At 49.5% G+C, this 12,344-nt stretch overlaps 1 protein-coding gene across 1 annotated transcript; it reads left to right on the forward strand.

Annotated features, from left to right (window-relative positions):
- The first annotated feature begins 4,989 nt into the window (after positions 1-4,989).
- Positions 4,990-9,895, forward strand: LOC124695063. Its single transcript, XM_047227954.1, has 2 exons — positions 4,990-6,142; positions 9,807-9,895. The coding sequence occupies exons 1-2, from the start codon at positions 4,990-4,992 to the stop codon at positions 9,854-9,856; spliced, it is 1,203 nt and encodes a 400-aa protein (XP_047083910.1). The 3' UTR covers positions 9,857-9,895.
- Positions 9,896-12,344: the final 2,449 nt, after the last annotated feature.

The following is a 12,344-nucleotide window of genomic DNA, read 5'->3' on the forward strand; positions in this document are numbered from 1 at the left end:
ATCCGACGTCCTTGTTCTATCGCCATTTGGATCTGCTGACGCCACACCCTGCAGTCGTTGGTGGCATGGGAGACCGAGTTATGCCATTTGCAGTATGGCTTTCCGTTCAGCTCCTGCACCGTGGGGATCTTGTGGCCTTCGGGTACCTTTAGCTGCTTCTCCTTGAGTAAGAGGTCAAAAATCTGCTCAGCTTTGGTCACGTCGAAGTCGAACCCTTTTGGAGGGCCTTGTGGCTTAACCCACTTACAGGACACGGGGCTTGCCGCCCGAGTCCATTCAGCCACTGCTACCTCTTGATCTCCCGCAGCACCTTCATCCTCGTTTGCCTCAACCAGGACCACCGCACGCTTGAATTTGTCCTGGTAAACATCTGGGTGGCGCTGTTCATATGCTGACAGACTTACGCACCATGTGCGCCAATGAAGGGTAGTACGCTGGGAGGCCACGTCCTTGATCGATGATGAGAGACCCACCACCGACAACTCGACTCGCTTCTTTTTCACTTACGTGAACCGAATAGCATCGGTTCCTAACGGTCTCGAAGCGCTGGATGTATTCGACACTTGTTTCCCCGCGCTTCGTCATACTTGTGCTAGATCGACAATACCAGCCTCGGAAGCCTGCGAGTGATACTGTATGTGGAGCTGCTCTTCCAACTGCTTCCAAGTCCGGATTGAGTTCGGTGGCAGCGATGTGTACCACCCGAAAGCCGATCCTGTGAGGGACTCGTGCGAAGAACCTCACACGCAGCTCGTCGATGCTTCGAGATCGTGCCCAGCTGTGCCAAATATCGGCTCACATGCTCGATGGAGCTGGAACCATCCGATCCATTAAACTTGGTGAAATCAGGGAGCCGATATTTGGGTGGTAGTGGGATCAATTCGTACTCATTAGGGTACGGCTTGGAATAGCCGATTGTCCTCCTTTTCGGCATCATGCCGAGCCGATCTTTCGAGGATCGTACAAATCTGATCCGCGGTGATGGCTGCAGGTGTCGAACTACGAAGGTTCGCCGGAGTGGCATACTTAGCCAGCCATGCTTGCTTTTCCAGCTCCGAGCCAAGCTGCAGGAGCTGAGCTCGGAGGTTTGTCGGAGTGGCATACTTAGCTAGCCACGTACGCTTCTCAAGGTGCTGTTCCCGACGTTCCTCCTGCTCGTTCCGAAGTCCCTGTCTGTTGCAGCCTGGTTTGAGAGTGCCCGATTACTGCAGATCGGCACGTATGCGCACGTGTATCCGTGCGGGATCTCCTTGGGCGCCTCATGTAGGAATTGGTAGTCGCTAGGGTCACCACCAATCTTGTAGACGATGTATGCCGATGAGTTCGGCACTTCTGGTGCTGCCAACGCAAACGGCAGCGGTGGACGGGACTGGAGTGGCATCTCTCCCTGGTAAGTCCCCAGAGCCGGTCCTGACGGAGAGTACTGATGGCTCATGATTTCCTGGATCACGCGAAGAGCGACACGCTCCAAAGTGTTCACCAGGCTCTCGAGTGGCGGCGCGGCGGAATGAGCCACCATGAAGTTGATCTCCTGACGCAGCGACCCGGTGCGTTCTTCGACGGGGAGGACAGGTCCACTCCATCAAGCGCGCCTTCAGGTGAGAACCCCTTCCACCTGATGCCATGGGAGAGGGTTCTGTGAAAAGAGCCGATGAGGTCGGCTTCGAGGACTGCCTTGATCTCGTCATGCTTCTTCTTGAGCTCGTCAGTCAGATCCTCGTACTTGACCGGAGTGCCTTCCGCCATCTCGGATGTAGATGGCGATGCGGTGGATGTCGAAGATGGTCCTACCGAGCGTGCCAGAATGTGTTGCGGTCAGAAACCCACCGGCGGGCAGCGACGGGCAACACCGTAGAGCCGGGAACAACTCAGGGCTGCGGCTGGCCCTGGTCCCTCCGAGCGACGACCCGCAAAGCCTTCGCGCACACGTCCGATGCTGATGCAAGGGCGTGCCACCGACCTATACACGGTCAGGAAGGTGTTGGATGATGCCTCGCTTAGTTTCCTGCATGGCATACACGTAAACATTAAATACGAGCCTCGATCGGCTCTCAGGTTATCCTGTGAATCGGCTCCAAGAGCCGATCCACCCATGATTCGTACCAGGTGTACGAATATATGGTGGTCCTGCTTGATCAAGGTAAAGCTAAAGCGATCTACGACGATTTAGTGTTTTCACCGCATAATCGGATCATCCTACTCACGATTGGGCCTCGCGGCCACGCACGGTGATCGTGAGCCGGTCCTAGACAAGGCCTAAAAACCAACACGAGGTTGATCCCCGGAACATCCTGTCTAGGACTAGCAAACGACACCCTACGCGCCGCTGGATCCTCCAACCCTTTGTAAGGCCTAACTATTGCAGATATTAAACTAATCCTTGAAGAACAAGGAGCAACCGTAACGGATCGGATCTACTAAACGATGATCAAGCGGGGTGCCGCCCCTACACCTAAGATAGGTGTAAGGGCGGCTAGATGTATAAGGGTTGCACTACGACAGCATATGATACGAAGAACAATGCTAACCCTAACACATCTAAGATAACTACGTTGCTCGCCATCAAAAAGGCTTCAGTACGAGCAACGCATGAACAACGTAATAAGCTTGTGCTGCCTAGATCGCAATGCGATCTAGGCAGCATGGTGCTTACCAGGAGAAACCCTCGAGACGAAGGAGTTGGCGATACGCCGAGATTGATTTGTGTTGAACGTTGGTTGTTGTTTATTTCATAAACCCTAGATACATATTTATAGTCCGTAGACTTTCTAACGTGGGAATAATCCCAACCGTGCACGAGGCAAACTCTAACTAACCGACACGTAATCTACTATGTTACAGATACAAGGGCAAACTAGCCCAAACTTTGCATATAAGGCCGATTCACGTATTTCTTCCGTATATAATCTTCAAGCCCATCTTGATCGCGGCCCACCTCTGACTTGGTCAAATTCTGGTGATAACACGGTCCCTCGCCGGGAATCTCAGCAGGTGACCCAAGCATGATCTTCTCAGTCTTCCCACAAGAACACATGTCATTAGAGGTGTGCGTGCTCACAAATAATTTAGATGAAAACAAACATTTATAAAATTAGTAAGGCCTCATACATTGCCTCACACAGAAGACATAGGGAGTGACCACAAACTAAGTGTAGTATGCAACGACTGTGGCACACATGACTAAGTTTGAGGCCATCACCTAACCTTCCATTGTGCCTTTGTTGAATCATTGGCCAACGTAAATGAGGCCTCATACATTTGGTAACATGGTAGGCAGAGGGACTGTCCCGAAACTAAGTCTAGTGTGCAATGAATATGGCACACACGACTAAGTTTGAAGGCAGCACCTTGCCTTCTATTGTGCCTTTGTTGAATCATTGGCTAATGCACTAGACAAACCAAAACGAGGCCTCATATCTAGGATCACACGGCAGGTAGAGGGACTGTCCCCAAACTAAGTCTAGTGTGCAACGAATATGGCACACATGACTAAGTTTGAGGGCAGCACCCTGCCTTCCGTTGTGCTATTGTTCAATCATTGGCCAATGCAGAACTGAAGAAACAGAAACATGCAAAGCAAAGGTAGCAGAGGCCTCATACTATGAGGACATATGGAGGAGATGTTCGATCAGAACCAATGGCATGGTCATGTTCAGTCATGCCATAGGTTCTGATCAATCATCTCCTCATACTATGATTATAGTTTATAATCATCGGCCTAGTTCAATCAGAAAAAACACAAGTAGCAGTTCAAATTGAGTACGTTACGAGTGGTACTTAGGGTACATTACAAATTCTACCTATGGTACATTACAAATTCTCCTACGGTACATCTAGAACACATTCATCACTCATCACAAACATCCTGATCCTCTAGAGCTTATCCTTGATTGCAAAGTTCACAAAGCCTTCCATTCCTGTTTCTCAGTCTTCAAAGCCTTTCTTTCTGCCATCCATTCCTGTTTCTTAGCACTCATCACTTGTGCTTGTGTTCTCTGCAGATTCTTGAGCAAAGCAACTTCGTTCTTCAAATCCTCCACTCCTCTTGCGTCTGAACAAACTATCGCGACTCAGCTTAATCTTTCGCACAACAATCACAACAGGCTAAACCCCAGCATAAAAAGTCCTTCCCCTCTTAGCATGCACAGTAAAATCTGACAGTTTCACCAATCAACAGTCCGATCTACGAAGGATCTACCGTGATTGGAGATTAGAGTAATAGATCTAAGCTAATCGAGACCGTGAACAACAAGAACTAGACAAGAACATCAAGCAATGGCGACGGACACCTTGCAAACATCTATCCAAACCCTATCCTAATGGAAACCCTAGCAGATTTAATGTGCATGTCGTCGCAAATGCCCGAGCGCCTGTTCTGGCACAACGAGTAAGAAGGTGAGAAGCAGAGGTCTTTACCGCCATTGTTCTGGCTGAGGATGAGTCGAGTTCGCGGCCAAACTCGAGATGCCGATGAAGACCGCGGAGCAGGTTGCGGCCGATGTCGCGGTGCTGCTCACCGACGTCTCCTCCTCCGGTACCGGTGCTCCTCCTTGCGGCGGTGCGGCGGATTGGTCAGTGGGAGGGGAACCACCTGGTGATGTGACAGTTTGGGGGTGGTGAGAGTGAGGTCGCGAGTGAGAGGAAGAAGAGGAGAGCGGTGAGGCTAATTATGGCGCATGTTTCCGAAGGGACGTGGTGTTTCCGTCTCCCTTCCCCACTCATGCAACCTTCTGGCCACAACGAATCTGGCTCGAGAGAAACTGTCATTCCATGCGCTCCTCTAGGACCTATCCCAGGAATGCTTTGAGAATCGGTTCATGTAACAATGCAGGCAACCAAACAAACCGAAAATTGTTGAACCGATGCCCCGAGCTAAGGGTCGTCCAGGCTACCAAACACGCCCCTAAAGGTCCTCTCAGTGCGCTTTCCAGCATCAGACTCGCATGGTCACACCCGTTACCGTACCAAACACTTCACTTTTATGTCCAGATGAACAGCCGCCGCCGCCGCCTGTCCTCCCCCACATCGCCGGCGACGCCGCCGCCGCTGGAGGACGAAAATCTCCTCCTAGAGATCCTCCTCCGCCTCTCCCCGCTACCGTCGTCACTCCCCCGCGCCTCTCTCGTCTGCAAGTGCTGGCGCCGCCTCGTCTCCGACCCCAGATTCCTCCGCCGCTTCCGCGCCCACCACCGCAAACCCCCACTGCTTGGCTTTTTCATCCCATTCGTGGATGGAATCTCCTTCAAACCCATGCTGCCCACGCCGAACCACATCCCCGCCTGGCGCTTCTACCTGCAGCAGAACCGCGACGAGATGTGGAGCTTCTTCGGCTGCCGCCATGGCCTCGCCCTCCTCATCAACCGGACGTGGCTCGAGGCCATCGTATGGGACCCCATCACCGGCCACCAGCGCTGCGTGGCCTTTCCACCTAGCTTCGACGAAAACCATGGGAAGTTGGTCAGAAACGCCGCGCTGCTCTGCGCATCTGCTGAAAATCATGACCACGTGCACGGCGATTGCGGCTCGCATCCATTTAAGTTAGTACTGGTGCGCGACGCCGGCAGGATTGGTGAGGCCCCAGGTGCATCGGTTTGCCTCTATGATTCAGAATCCGCCGTGTGGGCAAATGTGATCTCAGTAGCCACTACACATGGGAATATTAATGAAACGAGTCCCAGCGTCCTGGTTGGTAATGCACTTCATTGGTTGCTTATTGGGGGTGAAATCCTTCAATTTGATTTTGAAAGGCAGAGCTTAGTGGTGATCACCAGACCTGCAGCAGTATTCCATTGTGAGAAGTATGGCCGCTTTCAGATCTTGCGGACACGGGAAAACCGGCTTGGCCTTGCCGTGTTGACAGAGATGGGCATGGAAATATGGGAGAGGAAAGGCAATGCTGACAGTGTTAATATCAGATGGGTGTTGCAGCAAACCATCAAACTTGACAAGCTCCCTCAACTGGTACCGCCGATTAATACATCACTTCTCTATATAATGGGGTTTGATGAGGACAGCAATGCCATATTTCTTTCTATGGGCCTTGGCCGAACCTTGATGATCCAACTTGAGTCGATGCAGTTCAGAAGAATTTTATTAAATAGTTACTGCCAGTGTTATCCCTACAGAAATTTCTATACCCCAGGTAATATCCGTCTCTACGTTGGATTGGTATCATAATTTGGTTACCCTTTTGAGAATCAATCAGTTACTTTTGGTACATGTCTATAATATTGTTCATGTCTGTAATGAATATTAGCTAAATGCTTGTACTTTGCTATGAATCAAAATAAATAACAGCTCATGCTAAGCTATTATCATCGTTTCACTATGATAGTTCGTTTATCCGTATTCCGTCTAGGTCGACTCATGCCTTAAAGTTCGCGCTCGGACTACACAAGTGTCGTTGGGTTCACAACCATATAGAGCCATGCTTCTTTGTGACACATGACACTCTGTGTTCGTTGGAGGTATTATATTTTTGGGAGGTGGCTCAATTAGTTTGGTAAGCAAGAGCTTTGTTGTGTTTCATAGTTTCATTAGTGAGTGTATAGAGATTTTTAGCAACGTTGTGCTGTGAGGTGATACAGTCTGATGTTGTCTGCCCATAATAGTATGACTGGAGATGGAAGTGTTCACCTGTACGTATCTGTTGTAGTTTCTAGCACAGCTAGTCAGCTACCTAGCACTTAGCAGTTGGAATTTCTCAAAATCTGAACTTGAACCATCTTAAATATTTACCCAGTGACTTGATTGGCACAGTCAGAGGCTTAAAAGTAGTCATGTTCTTCCATTCAATACTTTCCTTTTCTCTGTCTATATTATCTATCTCTATTATCTTGCTGGTGGTAGTCATACAATCTGATAGTGGCTACATATATCCTAGCTTATGAAATAATTAGCGGAGTTCTATTAAGCTTTTGTCGAAGAGTCCTGCTAGTGATGAGTTCATTTCAAACGGACATTTTTTTTAAACCTCCATAAGGCCTGATTATTGATAATTATCCGTACTCATTTGAACTATTTGGTCGTATTTGGTCCATTCGAATTTACTTGTAAGTTAATACTCATTTGAACTAAAACTTTATCTTCCCTAATCAGCTAAACCAGTTTGAATATGTCCATCACTACAAGGTAAATGAGTATTACTGTTTTGAGTAGTTCCCCTTGTACTTGGCATCTTCCTCTACCTCTTCGTAACATTTGGTTTCCGTCGGATCCTGGGAGAAGATGGCCCCCTGCTGGTTTGTTTTTTTAAACATAAGGCTCGACGAGCCCAGCTTTGAATTAACAAAGCCATCAACCGGCCAGGAGTACAAGGTAGCATGCAACGAAGAAAAAGAAAAGAAAAGAAAAAACTGGGGATACCAGCTCTAGATACAAGCCCAGGTGGTGAAGAGCTAAAGCCTACTACAAAGGAACAAGCAGACCAGGGCTATGCCCTAAACTACAGGATCTCCAAGAGCGCCCAAGACTTCAGCAAAACACCGGCGGCTCAGCTTGAGACCCCAAGCCCCGAGCCGCCACTCCGCGGATCTGAACCATGCAGGACTAGCACACTGAGCATCCTGTCAAAACAGAGGACCACCAACACCCCGATATCTGGCTAACTACGCTAGTGAAGCCGGCGAAACTCCAGAGCTCGAAGGGGGAAGCTTCATGACAGCGCCTCCAGGAAGGAAAATGGCGCTCGCGAGCGTCATCGTTGTCGGCATAGGCCAGCTGTGCAATGCTTTCACGGAGGCTTCGGCACCCACCCCAAGAGAACGCCTAAGTCTCAGCGCATGCCAATCACGACAAACCACCAGCTGTTGAAGAACACCGGGGTGCCTCCTGCCACGACGCACCACAGACAGCCACCCTAGGCTCGGGAATGGTCGCGCAAAGGGGAGACACACCGTCTATATGGAGCCGGGTACTGCCTGACGCATGGCCTCAACGAAAGGGGTTTCGAGGAGGAGCTCGGATGGATCACTAGTAACTAGGGTAGCAGACAGAGCCCAGGGGCAGGCAACCGGCGACAAGTTGTGTGTCGTGGCCACGCCTCCAAGAAGGTGAACGGCGTCCAAGGACGTCGTCGTCGCCGGCAATGGCAAACGCCTTGCTTTGCTTTCGCAAACACCCCAACGAGCCCGCCAGCGTCCCTGAAGGTCAGGGAGTCCAGTGGTGCCACACTAGACCTGCGGAACAAAAATCCGAGACACACCGTCCCCCGGTGGTCAAGGGTGGCCGGAGGGCAACAGGAAGGCGATGTCAGCGACCGCCACCGCACCAATGGAGCACCCCCTCCCAACCACCAAACCCCACCATCCTCCGGCCGGAGCAAGCCGGAGATGGCATCTTGGTCCCTACCAAGAACGAATTCAGAGGAGGCACGAGCACTGCCAGCCCGGCCATACTCCAGCGACGGCCTCGACCCGCACCAACCTCTGCCGTCGGGGGCACTGGGCAACACCCGGCTGCCCAGGGACGAGACCCCTCAGGCCAACCCAGCCCGAGCCAGTCCACGCCCGGCCCAGATCTAAGCCCACCGGCCCAGATCCAGGCCCGCCGCCGCCACCCATGGCCACGGACGCGCCGGCGTTGGGACGCGCCAGCAAGGAGCCAGCCGCGCCGCCACCTCGCCGGAACCACGCAGGCCTCGCACCGTCCGGGCGCCGTCGCCTCCTGCGCAGAGACGCCGCCCCTGCTGACTGCGCCGGCCCGCGCCGCCACCGCCAGACGAGGGGGAGAGGAGGCCCCGCCGCCGCCGGCGCCCCAGAGCTTTGCCCGGAGACGCCCTCCGGCGGCGGCGAGGGAGGGAGGAGGCGGAGGAGGGGGTGGTCGCCGGGTGGAGGCTAGGGTTCCGCCCTGCCGCTCGCGGGAGCAGGCAGGACGAAACGTTTTGCTCTGTTGCTGTGAAAAGATGCTGGTTTGTTTCTCTTGGCGTTTGCCATGGTGTTGATTTCCATGTCCAGAGTATCTTTTGTGTGTCGTGCATCTCCGGCCTGTTCATGCTTCGTCTCCAGCGCCTCCAATTCCACTCTGGCTGCCAAGGGGCTTGCTTTTGTAGGGGATGGTTGAGGACTGGTTCAAAGCTTTGTTTGGCAAGGTGTGAGAGGGGAGAAGCGGTTGGCCCGGGTGTAAACCTTGCCCGGCTGGTCTGGTGCCAGCGCCGATGACACCTGTGGGTGCCATTCTTTGAGGCGTCACTGAGGTGCCTCCGTTTAGCTCCCATTCTTGGTCTTGTGTTTCTAGGTGAAACCCTCGCTTCTCCTGGGGCGGGCGACGGCGGCATTCTGGTGCTTGAGAGGTGTCATCTTGGAACCTAGACCCTCGACGGTTTGCTCTACACTCCTGGTGGTTTTCGTGAGCCGGTGGTAATGCTCGAGATGAAGACATCATGGTGATCCCGGTGAAGGTGGTGGCTGGATCCGGCAACGTCCTCAGTGCTTCAGTGGATATAGGATGAAGATATCAAGCCCAGGACATTTTAATTTCTTTGCTGTGATTGCTTGGTGTAGTCTTTATTTTTCTCTTTGTAGTTAGGCGGTGTTCTTCTCTTTTGTGCTTCTATTGTAAGATGGTATCCCCATCATGCTCGATATCTGTACTCTGGCGGGTTGAGGGCTTTGTTAATTCAAAGTCGGGCTTGTGGAGCCTTCTGTCTAAAAAAAAACTCTTTGTAACATTGCACAAAGCTAATAATTTTCTCAAGTTATACAAGCGCATTCTGGTGGGCTGGTCTAACAGTTGCACCTTTGGGCTCTCTTATAAATTTCTCTTTTCCTTCAAATTTGGGTTGATTTATTGGATTTTTTTTCTTGCAGGCAGAGGAATTGGTGGTGGAAGTGGAATTGAAATGTTGCATAATACATGAGACGATCATCCTGAAAGGTCTGCTATGTGCCGTGTTGGCTGAAAAGGTGTCTTGTGTTTATTTTATTATTATTTTCTTGTAATTTTCTTAGTTGTTAGTGAATTTGTCCAACAAGTTCATCAACTCTTTAATCATTTTTGATCAATATTTTCTTCAGCTTCCTGGAATAGTTTGATGGGATGAAATGCATTAGTACAACTCAGTACTTGCCCCTTTTGTATCCACCACCTTTATCGTATTCTCGTAGAAATACATTCTTATACATCCTTTTCCTGATCTGAATATCTGTTAGGACCTTGAATGTGTTGAAAATGCTTCAGTCAGAAACAGCAGAGAAAACGTAAAATGCAGAATCCGCCTTCGCTGTTAGCTTCGGCAGTTGAGATATGAGCGGATAGAGTTATGAAGATCCAAGCCAATATTGCAGGAGCGCTGTTGCTGTGTCGGACTAGCTACAGTTAACCATTTTCCTGTTTTAATCAGTTGCGTTACTCTTAGGAAACATGGAGGAGATGTACAGACTGTCAGCGCGTGGCTGTATAACCCGAGTCTGTTAGGAGACAAAGTAAGATCGAAGAAAGACTTAATTTTATCTTGTTATTTACCTCTTCACAATAGGAGTAAAAACCCTAGCGAAGAACGGTATCCTCTTTCACCTGCTCAGAATCCTACTACTTATCCCCAGTCCTAGCAGGATTCTATGGATTATGCCCAGCCCTACCGGGATGCTGACAATCTCTCCCCATCTGTGCTAGTTCATTAAATCCAGTTTATCCTAAGCTATAGCAGAATGAAATATTTTTCATGTGTTGTGCTTTGTGAATGTTGTGAAACCAACCTCTATAAATGTGAAGTGGTTCCTCAACGTTTGAGCTAGCTGAAAAATGATAACTTTTGAACCTGTAAGTAATGAAATTTGGTTGGGCTAATATGATTGTCTGCTCTGCTGTCACAGGATTCCGAAGCTGCTTTTGAAGTGCCAAGATGAAGAATGCTCTATGTTTCGTTCGTTGGTGGCTCGTGAAGTATTGACTGTTCATTGCAAATGTCAACCCCATCGTCTGCTGTAGAACTCTCTACTTTTGGTAGAATTCACCTCTATGGCTCTATGGTGTATCCTTGTCATATTCGTTGATCAGCCGAAATTTGAGTTCACTTTAGTCGATGCAATAGACTAGACTCTTCCACCTGTTTATGCAAGTAATACCATGCTTCATGGTTGCTTTTAGTGGTTTTTGCTGACAAAGCTTGGCCCACCGGATCTTGATCGGGCTTTCTTTCCTGTACCGACTAACTAATTGGCCTGCTCAGTTAATCGTTTCGATATTGAGCAATTGTCCTCTGTTAATCGTTTCGATATTTGATTGCTTGCAGTGGCACTGCTTGAGGTTTTGATTCAGAGAAAAATTAGGTGTCGATGTCTTGTATGGTCAAGGCTGAGTATAGTTCACTACAGTACCTTTACAGGATGCTTGGACAAGATAAATTTTCACCTGTTTACTTTAGTCAATGCAATAGACTAGACTCTTCCACCTGTTTATGCAAGTAATACCATGCTTCATGGTTGCTTTTAGTGGTTTTTGCTGACAAAGCTTGGCCCACTGGATCTTGACCAGGCTTTCTGTCATGTACGGACTAACTAATTGGTCTGCTCAGTTAATCGTTTCGATATTGAGCAATTGTCCTCTGTTAATCGTTTCGATATTTGATTGCTTGCAGTGGCACTGCTTGAGGTTTTGATTCAGAGAAAAATTAGGTGTCGATGTCTTGTATGGTCAAGGCTGAGTATAGTTCACTACAGTACCTTTACAAGATGCTTGGACAAGATAAATTTCACCTGTTTGCTTTAGTCAATGCAATAGACTAGACTCTTCCAGCTGTTTATGCAAGTAATACCATGCTTCATGATTGCTTTTATTGGTTTTTGCTGACAAAGCTTGGCCCACCGGATCTTGATCGGGCTTTCTGTCCTGTACCGACTGACTAATTGGCCTGCTCAGTTAATCGTTTTGATATTGATCAATTGGCCTCTGTTGATTCGTTCCGATATTTGATTTGCTTGCAGTGCCACTGCTTGCCGTTTTGATTCAGAGAAAACTTAGGTGTCGATGTCTTGTATGGTCAAGGCTGAGTATAGTTCACTACAGTACCTTTACAAGATGCTTGGACAAGATAAATTTCAACCTCCAATGTTGCTGGACCACTCCGGCAGTAGCTTCTGCTGATGTATCAGTTTTTTATCTGTCGTGATTGGTGAGCTATCCTCTTCCCCTTTCCCCCATGATCTGACGGAGAAGCGTGTTACAAGTATGACGACTCAAATCTGTTGGATGCTGACTGCTGAATGCTTGTTGTTATCCATCTTTTCGTCTGAAGAAAAGCAGGAACAGGTTGTGTCCAAATAGGAGCACACCATCAATTATTAGACGTAAATGTGACAACTCCTCTCTCTCCTGTCGCCCCCTCCAGGCGACGGGGGAGGGAAACC

This window comes from Lolium rigidum, chromosome 3 (genome assembly GCF_022539505.1).
Source record: "Lolium rigidum isolate FL_2022 chromosome 3, APGP_CSIRO_Lrig_0.1, whole genome shotgun sequence".
Taxonomy (NCBI): domain Eukaryota; kingdom Viridiplantae; phylum Streptophyta; class Magnoliopsida; order Poales; family Poaceae; genus Lolium; species Lolium rigidum.